Raw genomic sequence first — 17,946 nt, 5'->3', positions numbered from 1 at the left:
CAAAAAGACAAAAAAGATATAAAAAGCACAGTGCTACACAGACCTAATTAAAATTCGTGATTTTTAACGAATGAACAAATATACAAAAACATAACACTGAAACCTATCCAATTTCTGACATCCTTCTTCATGGACAGAATCACCGCTGACACTCCGACACAAACTCTGGGTGAATGATGTAGAAGCTGGCCTTGAATGGTTTCACCACATGAAAACAGCTGTGTCCTCCACTGCAAGTCAGAAAATCAACAGGATTTAAAAGTCATTTAATCCATGCATGTCATGTCCTGTTATTATTGTTGCAGAGGTCTAAGTGCTATGATGTAACCGGCCGAGCCTTGTGGTGTTGCCAGTAATCTTGGGTCGCAGGTTTACACTATGTAAACTAACTAAACAAGTAAGGATTTGTAGCATGAGATGCCAGGATTTGCAGTCAGATGTCATATCTTACCTGGAGTCTGAAGAAGTCTTGGAGTTGGACCGGCTGAACTGGGCAGGGGGTCTGACGGTCTGCAGTGAGGAGATGATGTGGGGGTCCATTACCTGCCCTCGTCTTTGGGCCTCAGCTCCTGCAAATTTTCTGAGGAATGGAGATTATGGATGATGGAGATGGTTGCACACAGGGGTAAGTGATGTACAATGGTGCGGTATTACTCTGTCTGTGTGTGTGTGTGTGTGTGTGTGTGTGTGTGTGTGTGTGTGTGTGTGTGTGTGTGTGTGTGTGTGTGTGTGTGTGAATAGTCTGTGGCAGCAAAGGGAATGGTGGCAAAAATAAAGGCGTAATCTAACTTTTCAAAAATGATGTGATCATACCTTATGATCATATGGAGCAATATAACCATTCACTAATTTACTCATGTATCTTCCACATTTTAGCCAAACATACTGTATATAACATGCCAATTACTTAGCCCTACTGTAATCTCTTGCTCCATGCAGCTAATGTGATCATACACAGCCTTGGCCATATCCTTTATGATGGACAGTCAAAAAAATGATGAAAGGTTCTGTTTAAGGAAAATAAAATGTTGTAATTATTTCTTTAGACTAACCAATCCCTAAAGTATTACTAGTCCTTGAGGTGATCGGAAGAGTACTACTAAGCGAGCATACCCCTGCTTCCTCTGAGGGGAACTTGTTGGTTGTTTCTCTTTGAAAGGGGCGTCTGTGGATGGTACTTTACTCAGCCAGTCAGCAGGGGGCAGCACACACACTTTAGGGGTGTGCAAGGCCACTTTCTGCAGCACCTCTTTATCTGCTGCCTTCTGTCTGGCCTGTATGTGTGCAGGCATGTCCTCTGCTGGAATGAGAGCAAGCCAGAGACAGAGAGAGAAAGAGAGAGAAAGAGAGAGAGAGAGAGAGACTGATACCTGAGAGGTATTCGAGTGCTCGTGAGAAATTCAGCAGGTGGTTAACACATGATTTTACATTTGCAGTGTGAAGTCACTGGGAGGCCAAACCCAATATGTAGTCTACCCTAGACCACCCTGGGTGTTGTGCCCCTCAAATAATATATATATATATAGTGAAAACTGAATCATTTCAACAACAACAACAACAAGTATTACTACTACCAGTGACAGTTGAGAAAGAGTTCTAAGGGATCTTTGCTATTACTGGGCACTGCACTGACGTATGGGGGGGGGGGGGCAGAGCCATACCTGGGCACTGCACTGACGTGTGTCTGACGGGGGAGGGGGGGGACAGAGCCATACCTGGGCACTGCACTGACGTGTGTCTGACGGGGGGGAACAGAGGCGCCCCGTGTGCCGCTGGAGTCACCAGGGTCAGAGGGGCCGTCGCCTGCTGGGGAGGTCGCGGCCCGCGGCCTGTCTGTGGTTTCCGGGGGAACAGGAAGTCCTGCATGTCAGAGTATAATGGGAAATAAGAAACCCTGCATCCTCTGTGGCTCGAGGACACACACACACACTCTCTCTCACACATACACACACACATACAGTACACACACACACACTTACGCAGGCACACAGAAAACAATCACACATGGAGGCTCACTCCAAACCCTTTGTGTTGCGCACAGTGCAGTGATCAATAAATAATGATCATCAGCTCTGCTTGATTCCCTGCTGAGATAACATGATTAGAGTGGGTTTCATTTGTCCCATTCCCCAAATCAGGTCAATAACAAACATCTCCACAACTGTGCCTGCTTCAAAGAGCTGCTTGAAGTAACACAGGATTTTCTCCGAATCACGGCAGGAGAGGACATGCTGAAAATGAAGCCAGACTCTTTAATGTTAAGCCATTCTCCTTACTCAACGTTAACAAATCATTACAGGCACAAAGGATTTGGCCCCTCTGAAATGGCGCACGTTTAGTTAGCCTCAGATAATTTTCTCTCATTTCGAACAATTCACACGTTTCATTCCTGCAAGATTTAGAACGTTTTGCGTCTACCACTGCTCGTGCTTTACCTATGACGCCTTCCCAAGACTTTGATTTCCCAGACGGGACGAAGCCGCTGCTGTCGGACTCACACCATTTAGGGTGATAATAAGGTGAATAATAGATGAGCGGTGCTGAGCTTTCACCTGCTGAGGGGTAATCACCACAGCCTGCATTAGACTAAGAGGATCTCAAGCCCTATGTGTCTCGCACTATGGCAAAGAGATGCACTAAACAACGGCCTTGAACATTGAAGAAGTGAAATTAAAAAATCAGTGTGGGGAAGAAATGTGTTAACTGCTTTCACCTGATCAGAATACTGCAAGACTTGCTCCAAATGAAATTGCTAGAATATTTGCTGCTAGTTTGGTAGGTATCTGTTTAGAATCAGTTCATAATCTGTCTCTTACCTCATTACAGCTTCTTGACGGATCTGATTTTGAATTCTATTAGTCCTAAAAGTTACTAGTTACTTTTAAGGTACTAGTTGCTCATACTTACCTCATATCTTTTGACCTTAGACTAAGTAGTTCATGATTTGTTTAGCCGTGGATCTCTATATGTTCACCATGTCCTGTACCTACCAACACATCAGGATGAATCCTTACTGATAGAGTGTGCTGTCTTGGTCCAGGTCCTTTGACATGTTGAATGAGTGAAAAAGGCTCTGCATTCTCACTGGTTCTGGCTGTATAGGTTAAGGTGGCTAGATGTCCGAGACCAAAATCGGGGACATAATCCCAATAAAATGTGGGAAAAACGTGGACATTTTCAGCCTGACTATCAATCTGATTGAAATACATAAGTTTGTTTTTTTGAAGTTTTATCTTCAAAAAACAGGGACATAGGTACTTTTTCTGTAATTTCCCTGGGACAGGCAATCAAAAACGCAGACTGTTCCCTGAAACCAGGGACATCTGGTCACCCTACTGCAGGTAGTTGTTGGTGTTGTGTGGGTGAGGCGGCGGGTTCTTACCGGTCGCGGGTGCGGGTTGTTCCGGCGGTGAGCGGAGGAGGGTCTGGGTCGGCTGGGCTGAGCGGCTCTCCAGCGGCCGGACGGGCTGAACTCATCCGAGTACGTGCTGAGATGGAGCTGAGGGCTCATGGCCTCAGCACACACTTGCACACTCACGCACACGCAGACACACACACTCACTCACTCACTCATCCACCCACTCACTTACACACAGACAAGCCTGCCGCTGCTCCTCCACTGGTCACTGTGAGTGTGTGTGTGTGTGTGTCCAGTGGTACTCTGGACACTCCCCCCTCTTTCTCACTTTCATCCACCTGCCCTCTATCCATCCCTCTCTCCTCTATCCCATGCTCTCTTTGTTCTCTGTGCTGTTCTTTGTTCTTTCTCTCTTTCCAATTGATGGTGTTTTGTAAACTACCGATCAAACAATTCAGGCCACACCCTCAGAGAGAACCCAGCTAGGACATCCACATCTGTTTAAAGATTCACTCAGCTCTTCACTGCACATCTTCAACTTTTCACCAAAAAAGATCAAGAATTTTCAAAAAGTTTCTAAAGTAGATTTGGACAAAGTGCACACATACTGTATAAACTGTGCAGGATCCACATGCTGTACTGGAAAGCTGTGGGGCTGGTTGTGGTGGTGGAAACAGGAGTAGACCACAGGCTGTCTGAGATCTGAGTGGGCATCCATCAGCAGCATCTAATCTCTCCTGCCCGTCTCACTGGGTGTCTGCATCACCGGGGGGGGTACCAGAGACAGTGCCAGGCAGCTCTGCTTTCTTCTGCATTACACACTACACTACACCACACACGCACACACACACACACACACACACACACACACACACACACACACACACACACACACACACACACACACACACACACACACACACACACACACACACACACACACACACACACACACACACACACACACACACACACACACACACACAGGTGTTTTTGGACAGAGATGTACACAAACCTGTCTAGGAGACTACTGGCAAAGAGTCGCATTGGCATACAATCAAGATTGATCATAAGTATATTGGCAGCAGTACAAAAAACACACACACACAAAACACACACACACACACACACACACACACACACACACACACACACACACACACACACACACACACACACACACACACACACACACACACACACACACACACACACACACCCTGGGGGCAATTGATTCAGGACCAGTTCCTTGTTCCTGTCCATTAATAATGTAGCTTTACACCTGAAAGAGCCTTTTGTGTCCACTGCACAACTACTGGACCCTGACCAGGGATTGTGGAGGAGACCCCCTCGGAAGACACACAGAGAGACACACCAGTGCACACAAACACACACACCAGTGCACACAAACACACACGCCAATACACACACACACACACACACACACACACACACACACACACACACACACACACACACACACACAGGCTTACAATACACATAGGGGAAATCAATAGATGCACTAAATGGTCAACATCATGACATCATGGTACATTCTAATCTCCGACTGAGGGGTCCAGTTGCTGCTTTGTCTCTATAGAAGTGAAAGCAAAGAGCGGCAATTATCTGCTGAATGTCATGCTTAACGAGGATGTCTTGATGACAGTGATCAGTGACAGTGACTTGTTCACATTAAGGGTGAGCTGCTCTCAGAACGCTGGTTTGGCTATCTTTGGTGTGATTTTTACCTCACATGCTAGACTGTTTTCATCTCAGCGTGACTCTTCTGCTAAGTCTTTTCTTTTGAGTGGCGAGTCTTTGTTCTGGAACATCTTTGTCCCTATGCCTCTGGGCAAAACATATGAGTCATAAAGACATGAAATAAAAATAACTAGTTGAAGAGGCTTTCAAAAATGTACAAGGTAGTTTACAAAGCAGAGTAGCAGTGTGTGATGGCTGGCTGTGTGTTCACTTCCACAGAGAGGTATTGGATTGCCTTCTTAAAATAGGCTACATGAACTTGCCTGTCTATACATCGGAAGGCGTGTATGTCCTGGTGTGTATGTGTGTGTCAGATGCAAACACACCGTCACCTGAGCCCGTTCTCTATGACTGTTATTGTGAGGAACTTGTGTTCACACAGGCACACGGGGGTCATTGTGTTCTTTCCATCCTTCCAGAAACTTCCTTCCCAGCGTAGCGAGAGGAGTAGCCCCATTCACTCTCATTGCTTACTCATGGTTCAGTTACAAGGGAAGAGAGGAATGGAGAGAGAGAAAGGGAGACAGAGAGAGAGAGAGAGAGAGAGAGAGAGAGAGAAAGAAAGGGAGGTAGAAAGAAAGAGTATCTTCTTACTTAGTCATGAGTTCTACTACAACTCAGGTAATTAAATTTTCATGCTCGGTCATTTTAGCATCTAATTTGTTGCCTCTCTGCATGGTTTAGCATGGCAAGGGCACTTGTCCATGGACAAACAATATCATACATGTATTATAGTTAAGATAAGCACAGCAATAGATACAATGATAAAACACTTTTAATGAAAAAAAAAATAGAAAAATACATAGAAAAGTTAGGAGAAGAATATGAAACATGGATAATGCCCATATGTTATAGACATAATAGATATTCACATGCTATATCACACTAGAGTTGTGGATCTCTATCTTGCAAAACTCCCAACTTTCTATCTACACTTTAGAAAAAGGCTACATCTTTTTGGTAAAGTAAGACAGTGTTATGTTCAGACAGCTAGAAAAATGTTGCTGTTCACTAAAAACTCACACTTATCTGCTACTACTATCCAATTTGTTCTTGTTTTTTTTCATCATTTTGATCTCAGAAACTCCAAAGAAGTTTAATGACAGAAAGTTGCATGGGTGTTGGACAAACCAAGGCTCACAAACAGGGACAGAATGGCCAAGGCGAGTGGACATAGTTGGGACTTCACGGAATCCGAGGAGTCAAAGGATCAACAGCAAGTGAAAAGCCTGTCTTTGGATGGGCAAACCTCACTGGTGTTTCGATTTCACTGCCATCTTCAGTTTGCTGTAGATGTGCCCGAAATTCTGATGGCAGAAAATCAATAAGACCGTCAGTGTTAAGAGGGAAAACACAATACCCAGAGCAGCAAATGTAATATTTTTTGCAGGTTTCAAAAACAAACTGACTTTCAAACAAGACAAGGCCAGTAAAAGCAGCACACACCTGAACGGCAAAGTAGATTATGCCCAAATAGGCTGCAATGCAACCTCCCAGGAACAGATCAAACGCAGCAGGCTTCACCCTGAAATTCAGTCAGAGGGATCCTTCTTATTGACAGATAAGGGAAATCCAAGGCACTAGTCTAGACAAAGTTGAGATGTTTAACATATACCGTATAACATGGGATAATATACTGACCTGTACATCATCATAGGTTGACTCATTTGGTCATAGAAGGTTATATCAGGGTCCCTGTCACAGAAAAATAATTAGCATGCAATAATAATTTGTATTATGTACATGTTGAAGTAAATCATTAATAACAATACTGCTGTACTGTGCTCTACTGCGTGTACTGCTGTCAGTGTATTTATGATTTATGATCAATCTTGATTGTATGCCAATGCGACTCTTTGCCATTAGTCTCCTAGGCAGGTTTGTGTGCATCTTTGTGTAAAAATACCTGTGTGTGTACGTATGTGTGTGTGTGTGTGTGTGTGTGTGTGTGTGTGTACCTGCGGTCCTGTTTGAAGGTGTGTCTGTAGACCTGCAGCAGGTGCTGCTTGAGCTCGTGCTCCAGGGTGGAGATCATGAGGCTCTGGGCTGGCTCCTTGTCCATCAGCTGGCTGGCCCGAGGGGCAGAGGTCAGGAACGTCATCAGCGCCGATAAGCGACTGTCCTGCACTTCCTGAGAGAAAAAGTGACAAAGTTTATTCTCTCGCTCTCTCTTTCAGTGAGTATATTCATATGTGAGATGCACTGTGTTAGTTATTCTATAATTTTACACCGTAACACCATTTCGTCTGCAATGGCATTTGTCTGCACAGTTGCATCAATGTGTGATTTCCAATGAAAAGAATAAACATGCACATAGACCTACATTTGTAATGCAACCAAGAAACCTCATGCACAGAATTCAGTATTAAAAATCATTTAGAGTAGAATCACTGATAGCTAATAACATGGGTAATGGAATAATGGAATATGCTTTTTTATTTTTGCCTCCAACAGAACCACATATCTTCACTTACATTTCATTCTGGCTGTGTATTCTAGTCACGGAGTCTCTCTGGAAAATCACTAAGACAATCATGAATCCCATCAAGTGGGTAATCATGTGAAATCAGCTTTATTCTCTGTAATGAGACTTATCATTTGCTGCAACGGGACCAGCTGCTAACCAACGTACCAGCCCTCTGTGGAAGGGGAGGCTGCAGTACTGGATGCAGCCACCAGAGGGAGCCGTAAGACCCATAGGGAAACGAAGAGGCCAGAAAATATAATCTATCCCAAACACATGGGCGTGACATGTTTTGAAACGTGGCTGTGCTTGGCTGAGATTCTTACCATTTGGCCCCTGAAGAGCTGCATCTCCTTTGGTGAACCCTTGAGTACGTCACACAAACACACACAAACAAAGACATTAACGGTGAATCTCGGCCGAGGCTTGTTTATGAGGTGCACTTGTGTCTAAGTGTGTGTTTAAGTGGCAGGAGCAGCTACCTTGTCAGACAGATTGTACATGAACCTGGCCAATGACTCGGCAATGATGACAGCGTTCCGCTTGAGTCTCCTCATGTCCACTTGAGACCTGTAAACAGCATGGAAGAAGACCTCTCAGTGCTGCAGACATGTTGTATGCTGCTGACATGTTGTAAATAAAAAGACTCCCACTCAATATACCACCAATATAAACCTTTTGGTCACAGCTGGTACTACAGTAGATTGAATACTTCAAGACACAAAGTCAGATAAGAATGCATAACTACATTCTGAAGTGACAAAACAAAGATCAGAAGATATTTCATCACGGGTATCAAACTGAACTGACATAGTGGCCCCTTCTCAACCTCTCTCCTCAATCCTCGATGCTCGGTCCTCCAGGCTCGTTCCCACTGATCTATAAAGAACACTGGATAGACTATACCATTGATGGCGCCCCATCATTCTTTATCTAGATCAGTGGGAACGAGGACCGAGGAAGGAAGGGAGGATAGATAAAAAGACCAATGAGAGAAGCCCTACGTGAGCATTTGCATGTGGCGGTTTGGGGGTGCGTCTGCATTTGGTGGTCACTCACATGGTGTCCAGGATGGAGCCCCTGCGCTCTGATTTGGGGTCCTCGAGGTGGGACAGGGTGAACCCCGGGACGCGGCGCATGGCGTAGCGCTCGTGCTCCCAGGCCATCATGGGGTCCCCCAGGTTGATCTTCTTATGGATCATGTCGAACCTCACCCAGGGGAACCTGGACGCGATCACCTGACATGGAGATAGATGGTGGAGGAGTTGCAGTGTCTGGTTAGCCTGCTGTCGACATTACTACGTTTGGGGAAGTTTGGAAGAGAGACTGATATAATCTCACTGCACTGGCCAAATAAAATTTGACTACATATCCTGAAACTGTGAGCAGGACAGTTCGTGGCAGATACTATGGGACCAAATTAAACATCCATGAAGGGTTACTGCTAGGACTATGTCCATTTTATTTGCTTGTTATGTTTGTGTAAAGCTCATTGACTGATGAATGACAATGACAATGTGTTCTAAAATAAAATAGTTGACTTTGACTTGATCTCCTGAATGTCTGCGGAATCTTGATAAGTCCTTATCATGCATGTACAGTATATTGGAGTGTGTGAAATTCTGTGATCTGCAGTAAAAAGAGTTAGAGTTCAAATGTTGAGGCCATGTTAGGCAAGACTGTGCTCCCCCACCTGCTCCAGCTGGTAGATGAACTCGTGCTGAGGGGTGCCAGGTCTGGGTGGGCGGGACACGTGCCGGTAAAGCTCGTCCCCATTGGCCAGAGAGTCCAGGCACAACACAAATGCCACGTTGTCATGCAGGAGGCTGGACTCTGTGATGGGAGACAATTTGAAGTGTGAGTGAATCTGAGAGAGAGACAGTGAGAGTATTTGCCAAAGGCATCCTCATTCAAGATTAGTCACAATGTCAGAGCATGCATTTGAAAGTGTGTGATGTGTGTGTGAGTGTGTGTGACTTGTGTAGATTTCTCTGACCTGCATGGTCCATGTTTTCTTCCAGCCAGCGTTTGGTGCCCAGGAAGTTATATTTTCCCCCTCCGGTCAGTGAGAACAGGAGATGGTACCTGTACAGTACAACACAGACGATTCAGTCTATCCTGCATATCAATACAGATGTTCTGTTTCAGATCACACTAAAGGGCCGTTCACACCAGGAGCGATAGCTATAAGATAAAAGCATCCACACTGACCTGCATGAGGTTCAGCCCGACAGCCCTAGGGTAGGAAAAAAAAGCTTTGCCCTGAAGAAGACCACTCTGTTGGTCAGAACATGTTGGCTTGTGTAATTTTTAAAAATGGCTTCAGGCATATCTAATAAAGGCTTTTTAATTAATTCCGTCTCTTTTTACATTTGACTGAGTTGTTGACTTTCTTTGTGTCATGCACACTGACCAACGATAAGGAAAGTCTTGTTCTTGATGAATGTGGTGACTAAAATTTGATGGATTCTGATTGGCTGTCAGCTCTTTATCGTTCCCAAAATCGCGATCCACAACAATATCGTTCTAAGTGACGTTAACATTATAGTTTATATGTGGATGTCGTCATTCATATTAGCTAGAATGACCTAGATTTAGCCGTTATCGCTCTTGGTGTGAACGGCCCTTGATACTTTTCAAATATTATCTAATACATCGAGGGATTCTACTCCTGTATCACTCCATAGCTGGCTTGAATTATATTCTTGTCTTGTCCCATTGCCCCCCCCCCATCTCTCTCCCTCTCCATCTCTCTCTCCCTCTCTCTCTCTTTCTTTCTCCATCTCTCTCTCTCTCCCTCTCCATCTCTCTCCCTCCATCTCTCTCTCTCTCTCTTTTGACCTTTCCCTCCTGTCCCCCGCCCCTGTGTATTTGTGTCTGTGTGCGGAGTGACTCACGGTGCTCTGCTGCGGGGGTCACGGTACAGCTTCTGGAAGAGACGGGCCAGCTCCAGCAGAATGGCCACGCCGCTGCCGTTGGAGTCGGCGCCATATGACAGCCACTGAAGCATGGGCACACACACACGCATACGCACACACACACGCACATGCACACACACACACACACATACAAAAATGCACGCGCACACACACACACACACACACACCGTACACACATATGCACGCACGCACACGCACACACACACACACACGCACACACACAAACGCACAAACACACAAACACACGCACACATGCACACACACACACGGAGAGAGAGAAAAAGAGAGAGAGAGAGAAAGAGAGAGAGAGATAGAGAAAGAGAACAGGCCCAGAGATGGAGAGAGACATATATTAAGTCATCCGCACAGAAACTATTCATAGAAATCCACACTGCTCAGACACACACCTGTTCAGACATTCTGCAACTACGCAGCGCCACACTAATTGTACAGTTGCTGGTCAGTCAGCCTCCCTGATGTCACACCTCAGTCTGCTATCTGTCTGGCGCAGGGCAGAGGGCACCCCTGCTGGACGCTCAATGGGAGTAATTACCCCCAGTGACATGTAATAGAAGGACAGGCATGGGGCATCTACCCAATCGGACATTTTAAATGATGCATCAGCTAATGCTGGTTAATGGTCCATGAAGAAGTCGAGAAAGAGAGCTGTTCTACCAGACACAGACACAGACACAGACACACACACACACACATCCACACACACACACACACACACACACACGTTTTTGTCTTTTTAGAGCTGATCTCAGCGTGATCTGAGCACGTGGGCTCCCACACAAAGACGACTGTCAGACTATTTAGTCAAATGTACAGGAGGGCGAGAAAGGGAGGGGGAGAGAGGGAGAGAGGGAGAGAGGGAGAGGGGGAGAGTGAAAAAGAGCAAAAGAGAGAGAAAGACAGTGGATCGTGATAATTAACCTTCCACATGAAAACCCTTTGGACAGAGACGCATCAGATAGGGAAAACTGCCTTGTCATGACAAAAAGAAATATTAAACGGCTCTAGATAATTAAGACAGACTTCTAAAAAGTTTTAAATGATTCTCACACAACTGCTGATGGCATTACGGATATCTCTGTTAATTAGAAACTGTCTTCAACCCAGTTCAAACTCCCAAGGAACGGGGTTATGATAATGGGGTTATGATAAAGTTTTTATGGGAAATTGTTGAACACCATGGGAAAGATCCAAGCAGAGGATTTGACAGTAATGGATATCTCTGAAGTTATTTGATCCAGTTCAGGTGGAAGAAATAAAGGGGACTTCATCACCTTTAGAAATCTCCCGCTGATTTCAGTGGGCTGTGAAGTCAGACCGGAATGAGACTCACAGCCACATCAGACGTGTTCTGCTGTTAAACGATGTCACTTCACAACGTGTTTGGCTTCTGTCTCCTTCCCAGTGCCCTCAAAAAACACGCCAATGTTTCACCGCAATCCCCTTCACAACGCAGACACTACAGTGGCTAATTGATGCTAAGAGTTGCATTTACTGCTAACGCAGCCTCAACAGCTTGTCTGTACTAACAAGTCCGAGTGCTCGGTCTTGGTTCTGGCGGACGGCTCCCAGCAGGCAGCAGGCAAGAATCAGTGAGTCTAACAGACCGAAACCTGCCCACTGAATCAGAGCTGCCACTGAGACAGAGGGAGAAGGTCAGCAGTACAGACACGGCCCGTCCAGTACTGGAGGGAAGAGAAATGTGTGTGTGTGTGTGTGTGTGTGTGTGTGTGTGTGTCTATGTGTATGTCTGTGTCTGTGTGTGTGTGGGTGTGTGTGTCTGTCTGTCTGTGTGTGTGTGTGTGTGTGTGTCTGTGTCTGTCTGTGTGTGTGTGTGTGTATGTGTCTGTCTGTCTGTCTGTGTGTATTTGCTTCTGTGTGTGTGTGTGTGTGTGTGTGTGTGTGTGTGTATGTGTGTGAGTGAGAGAGAGAGTGTCTGTCAGGCTTCAGCTGCCTGCTGCGATCACTGCTGCGCGCTGTAGCATGAAGCACACAGACACACTTAAAAAGGTGCCTTGCGTGTCATTCATCCTCAGATGGCTCTGCCCACTGTCCGCCTGAGCTTGACCTTGCCCATAACACCAGCAGAGAGTAGGCGTAGTCACACACCGCTTTCCCATATTCAGTGTTTTCTAGCTCTAAGATCTTGACTAGATGTAACGAAAGACCTACAAGTCTGTCTTACAGGCAGAATCCTTTGATCCAGTGTGGTGAGAAGAAGAGGGAGAAAGAGTGGCGGGATAGAAAGAGACTGGAAATGTTTTTTTCCAGACAGAACGTAAGTATCAAGTATCAGTAGGCCTACAGTCATTTCCTGTGTGTTAGCCGCAGGGCAGTGTTTTATGCAAGTTAAAAGAAACAAAACCATATTAATACTATATTAACTGTCCCCGTGTATTAACTGTATAAGCCGCCGCTAATAGTTGGGAAATTACGATATAAGTATCAGTGTTACCTCGCTCATGATCCCACTGTGGATCCACTGATGTCTGGTTTAGTCTCTTGTACCTCACATTAACAGACCTGTGTGTTTTGAATCCATCACTTAAATGCAGCTCTCTTAAATGACCTACTCCAGCACTAGCAGGACTTACCGGAGCTAGCCCAAAGGAGTCGTAATGGGCAGTGATAACAATAGTCTGAGGGTCCTCTCCGATTCCAGGCAAAACTCCCTAAACACAGAGCAGGGCATTCATTCACTCATGCAACATTTATAGCATATTGAGTGCAGACTTGCTTTAGCTCCACTCCTGTAGTTATGCTTGTAATAAGAGAGCTATGACACCCAAGTGATTACATTACATTACATTACATTTGGCTGACGCTTTTTAACCAAAGCGACTTACAACATGGTAAAACTTTTTTTTTTTACTTTTAAGAGCAATTCTAACAACAATTGTACAACAATAAACAACAACCACAATAAGTGCATAAATGAGTGTAGTAAGTGCATCAATGAGTGCAATTGTCCGTAGGATCAGCACAGCAGGACTAGTTGTGAGTAGTGCTATGAGTAGTTGTAAGTAGTGGTGTGAGTAAGGCTCTGCAGCACTGTGATACGGCTCACCTCCAGTGTGATGATGCTGCTGTCAGTGACGGGCTTGAGCACGTTGTTGTTGCTCACTAAGATCTGGAACGCAGTGGCAGTCACCATGCTCCGCAGTACTGAAGGGACAGACAGTCAAATAAGCACAAAAGGGGTTTGTACTGTATTAGATCACTAGCTGACACTTCCCCACCATCTGCTCTGCTCTCTTCTCCACTTTCCCATCATCTTCTCTGCTCTCTTCTCCTCTCCACTTTCCCATCATCCTCTCTGTTCTCTTCTCCTCTCCACCTCCCCATCATCCTCTCTGTTCTCTTCTCCTCTCCACCTCCCCATCATCCTCTCTGTTCTCTTCTCCTCTCCACCTCCCCATCATCCTCTCTGTTCTCTTCTCCTCTCCACCTCCCCATTATCTTCTCTGTTCTCTTCTCCTCTCCACCTCCCCATCATCCTCTCTGTTCTCCTCTCCACCTCCCCATCATCCTCTCTGTTCTCTTCTCCTCTCCACCTCCCCATCATCCTCTCTGTTCTCTTCTCCTCTCCACCTCCCCATCATCCTCTCTGTTCTCTTCTCCTCTCCACTTTCCCATTATCTTCTCTGTTCTCTTCTCCTCTCCACCTCCCCATCATCCTCTCTGTTCTCCTCTCCACCTCCCCATCATCCTCTCTGTTCTCTTCTCCTCTCCACTTTCCCATTATCTTCTCTGCTCTCTTCTCCACCTGCAGCTTCCCATCATCTTCTCTGTTCTCCTCTCCACTTCCCCCTCATCCTCTTTGCTCTGTTCTCCTCTCCTCTCCTCTCCTCTCTCCGCTCCTCACCTCGGACCAGGATGGAGGAGGCGCGGGTGGCTGCGTCCAGCCGCACCTCCTCGTACATGTAGAGCAGCTGCTCGTCCTCGGGCGCCACGTACAGCGGCATCAGGGAGTCCCTCTGCACCACCTCCGCCTCGGCCTCCATGAAGCTCTGCAGACCAGAGGAGGGAGGTCAACACACATACACAACTACACACATACAAAACTAAGCATACAAAACTACACACACACACACACACACACACACCCACAATGCACACAAGTACACAAACACACACACACACACACACACACACATACGAATGCGTACACAGACACACACACACACACACACACACACACACACACACACACACACACACACACACACACACACACACACACACACACACACACACACACACACACACACACACACACGCGTACATCCACACACACACACACACACACACCCAAGGCACAGCAAGCACAAGACACACAGAGAAGATAAAAGAAGGCATATTTTTCAAATACACACAGGAGAGGTGTAACATTCCTAGTGCTACAGGAAGGGGATTTCCCGATGCGGCCAATCAACAAAATCACCAACAGCCTTTGAGTGTAAAAAAACATCACCAACAGAACCGCCTTCAAGAGCACTTCACTGCGGGGCCATCAATCAGGCACTGCATAGTACACACCAGGACACCAACAAACAGTAAGGGTGCATACACTCTGCTGCTAGACAGCCTTCCGAACAATCAGAACATTCTATGGAAATATTCCGTTACATTCATTGTTGTTCATTCATTGTTGATAAGCAGAAGTTTGGAAATCATGCCTTATTATACACAATGGTGCCACGCTGGTGAGAACACAAATACAAGCACCATCAATTGTCTGGCTGACTGCGGGGCTTCCGAGACCCGAGCATTTCTTGAGATGGATGGGATTTTTGTTATTCACTTCATGTCTTCTCTACGGAGCAACAACACAGAGTGAGATATATACGGCACTGGCCGTTCTCATCACTTCACTGGCTTTCCTCTTTTATCTGAAACCACTAAGGGCTCAATCTCAGCCAGTGGAGAAAAGATAATAGAAAATAATAAGATATTTGAATGACATTGAATGACACAATATCCACATTTTTTCCCAGAACCTTAAAAACACTCTCTAAAGCACAACATAAGGAAACATGAGTACTTTGAACTGGGAATTAATTAAATGTTTGATCAGTTAGAATGTGAATACAAGATATTTTCAGATCAGAATATTCAGTGTTGAAATGTGAACTGATAGTTTTGGAATTTAGATTTTGTGGTAGAACTGTGAACTACACTGTGTTGGATGAAGAACAGGGCTGAATGCATTTTTGACCGGTCTCTGTCACATGAACTCATGTGGATACTGATAGGGGTGTGTGGTGGTGGTCAACAGTAGCCTCGCGAGCCATCCACGTACTTCCGGCCAAGGACTGCCTCCACTACGAGTCTGGCCGTGCTCCTCTGTGGAGCATTCTGCTCGGTAGAATTGTAACAGAACGCCCCCCCTCCAGAAAGCAGCCAATAAACGAAGAGACGGGTTGGTGGGGGCAAAAGGGGGAGGGCGCTCGTGACGATGACGTTAAACGCCTGCGCTATGTTGTTATGAGTAACTATCGCCGATTGGGTGAGAGCTGTCCAATCAATTCAAACCAGAACTGGGCGTTACTTCCCGCTTCCTGCAAGCGCTTCAGAGCAAAGAAATTCCAGACCATAATACGAAATGAAATGGTAGTATTATGGGATGGTTAGGACCAGGCTAGGTCAACAGGTGAGTTTACCTGTATCACCTCCTGTGGCACTGCGGAGAGGTTACTGGGCAGCAGGATGAGCACGGCAGCAGCGTTCTGCCTCTGAGCCTCCTCGTAGCGGTCCAGCGTGAAGTCCGGCAGCTTCATGATCACGCAGCGGCGCGTCAGGCCCGGGTAGTCGGACGAGCGCGCCTCCGCCACCACGATGGCGCCACGGCAACCTAGGGTCGGAGGTCAGGAGACATGCTGACACCATGTCTGCAGCTGAGGTGTCAAACCTGATTTACATATTGCGGTGACTACCACTGCTAGTATTTCTGCATTCAACACAGTCTAAATGAATTACAGACTCCACAAGTTTTGGTGCAGATTGATGTACAGGATGTACAAGAGTGTATAGTCAGTTTACAGAAGTAAACACAGAAGTATACACAGACATATTTAGCATTTGACATTTTGTTCAATGCTAATAGGATGACAACAAAAACATTTTTGGTTTGTTTCCTAGGATATTTTGTTTCATGTGTTGGAGGTTTGAATTAAGAATGAACTCAATAGCAATATTCATGGCTATGTGATTCTCTGTACTTCTATTTCAGCCCATGACACACTTGTAGCCTTTTAAACAGTATTGTTAACATTGTGTAGCATGTCTCTGCGTCTCTAGCAGAATCCCTCCGTCCACAGACAGACAGACAGATAGACAGCTCATTCTGGGGAGCAGTTGGGCCAAATCAGGGTCGGCTCCGTTCAGATCTCAGCAGCCATTTAGCAACACCTCTCAGCTGCTATGGATAATTACAGAGCACTGCTGATCACCACGAGATTAGAGCTTGAAAGCACTTATAATGATGACTGATAAGAGCAAAAGCCTCTCCATCAGAAATAAAGCACTGCTCTAAAACTCCAGAACAGAACAGACAAATCTGAGAAACAAAATGATGTTCTCTGCCATTTCTATATAACATACTGTATCATTTCATAATATAAATCAAGGGGAACTTAATTATTCAGTGCACAGATGATGGCAGGAAATCATGACTTGTACAAAGCCATAGTGAGTGTGTATCAGAAGTGCACACTAGGAACACCATGGAATGAGTCCAGCCCATTACACAGGTATTGTATGTTCATATTTTGTTAATGATCTAGTCACCTGGAGAGTATGTGTGTGTGTGTGTGTGTGTGTCTGGTGCATCTATCACAGTTGAGATGGTCTCAGTACCATGTCTGTCCTGCTGTGTGTGTGTGTGTGTGTGTGTGTGTGTGTGCGCACACATCTATCACAGGTGTGAAGGCCTCAGTACCATGTCTGTCCTGCTGTGTGTGTGTGTGTGTGCGCGCATCTATCACAGGTGTGAAGGTGTCAGTACCATGTCTGTCCTGCTGTGTGTGCGCATCTATCACAGGTGTGAGGGTCTCAGCAGCATGTCTCCTGCTGTGTGTGTGTGTGTGTGTGTGTATCTATCACAGGTGTGATGGTCTCAGTACCATGCTGTCCTTCTGTGTGTGTGTGTGTGTGTGTGTGTGTCTCAGGTCTCAGTACCATGTCTGTCCTGCTGCATCAGGTACTGCTGCATCCTGAATCCGGTGAACTCATAGGAGGAGATGGTGGACAGCGCAGACGCATGCAGGTGCTGCGCCGTCAGCAGGAGAAACAGCGCAGTCACACCTGCACTGCTCAGCCACATGGCTCTCGCCGTCACACACACACACTCACTCACACACTAGATGTCCCGTAACCTGAAGGCCTAAAGAAAGGAAAAACAGCTC

At 45.9% G+C, this 17,946-nt stretch overlaps 2 protein-coding genes across 2 annotated transcripts; both read right to left on the bottom strand.

The window, feature by feature from the left end:
• Nucleotides 1–132: 132 nt before the first annotated feature.
• Nucleotides 133–3,556, bottom strand: LOC134101518 (uncharacterized). Its single transcript, XM_062555244.1, has 5 exons — nt 3,383–3,556; nt 1,716–1,860; nt 1,114–1,300; nt 452–580; nt 133–230 (listed from the first exon to the last, which is right to left on the bottom strand). Exons 1-5 carry the CDS (start codon nt 3,509–3,511, stop codon nt 140–142), a joined length of 681 nt encoding a protein of 226 aa, XP_062411228.1. The 5' UTR covers nt 3,512–3,556; the 3' UTR covers nt 133–139.
• Nucleotides 3,557–6,273: 2,717 nt separating this feature from the next.
• zgc:109965 (Nicalin-1-like) lies at nt 6,274–17,864 on the bottom strand. Its single transcript, XM_062555046.1, has 15 exons — nt 17,720–17,864; nt 16,204–16,394; nt 14,406–14,550; nt 13,608–13,705; nt 13,135–13,212; nt 10,481–10,584; nt 9,580–9,668; nt 9,277–9,416; nt 8,643–8,821; nt 8,066–8,153; nt 7,910–7,948; nt 7,078–7,250; nt 6,761–6,814; nt 6,566–6,644; nt 6,274–6,426 (listed from the first exon to the last, which is right to left on the bottom strand). The coding sequence occupies exons 1-15, from the start codon at nt 17,862–17,864 to the stop codon at nt 6,370–6,372; spliced, it is 1,659 nt and encodes a 552-aa protein (XP_062411030.1). The 3' UTR covers nt 6,274–6,369.
• Between the last annotated feature and the right edge of the window lie 82 nt (nt 17,865–17,946).

The sequence above is a fragment of the Sardina pilchardus genome, chromosome 14 (genome assembly GCF_963854185.1).
Source record: "Sardina pilchardus chromosome 14, fSarPil1.1, whole genome shotgun sequence".
NCBI classification, from domain to species: Eukaryota; Metazoa; Chordata; class Actinopteri; order Clupeiformes; family Clupeidae; genus Sardina; species Sardina pilchardus.
The sequence above is the reverse complement of the archived record's forward strand: the minus strand, read 5'-3'. Positions and strand labels throughout refer to the sequence as shown.

Bases quoted from the DNA above. Each gene is read 5' to 3' on its own strand.
- LOC134101518 (XM_062555244.1), bottom strand. From the start codon at position 3,511: ATGAGCCCTCAGCTCCATCTCAGCACGTACTCGGATGAGTTCAGCCCG. The intron at 1,861-3,382 runs GTAAGAACCCGC...TCTGACATGCAG, and splicing joins ACAACCCGCACCCGCGACCG to GACTTCCTGTTCCCCCGGAA. The intron at 1,301-1,715 runs GTATGGCTCTGT...CTCTCATTCCAG, and splicing joins CACGTCAGTGCAGTGCCCAG to CAGAGGACATGCCTGCACAC.
- zgc:109965 (XM_062555046.1), bottom strand. From the start codon at position 17,864: ATGTGGCTGAGCAGTGCAGGTGTGACTGCGCTGTTTCTCCTGCTGACG. The intron at 16,395-17,719 runs GTACTGAGACCT...CTCCGACCCTAG, and splicing joins GATGCAGCAGGACAGACATG to GTTGCCGTGGCGCCATCGTG. The intron at 9,417-9,579 runs GTCAGAGAAATC...CTCCCATCACAG, and splicing joins AGAAAACATGGACCATGCAG to AGTCCAGCCTCCTGCATGAC.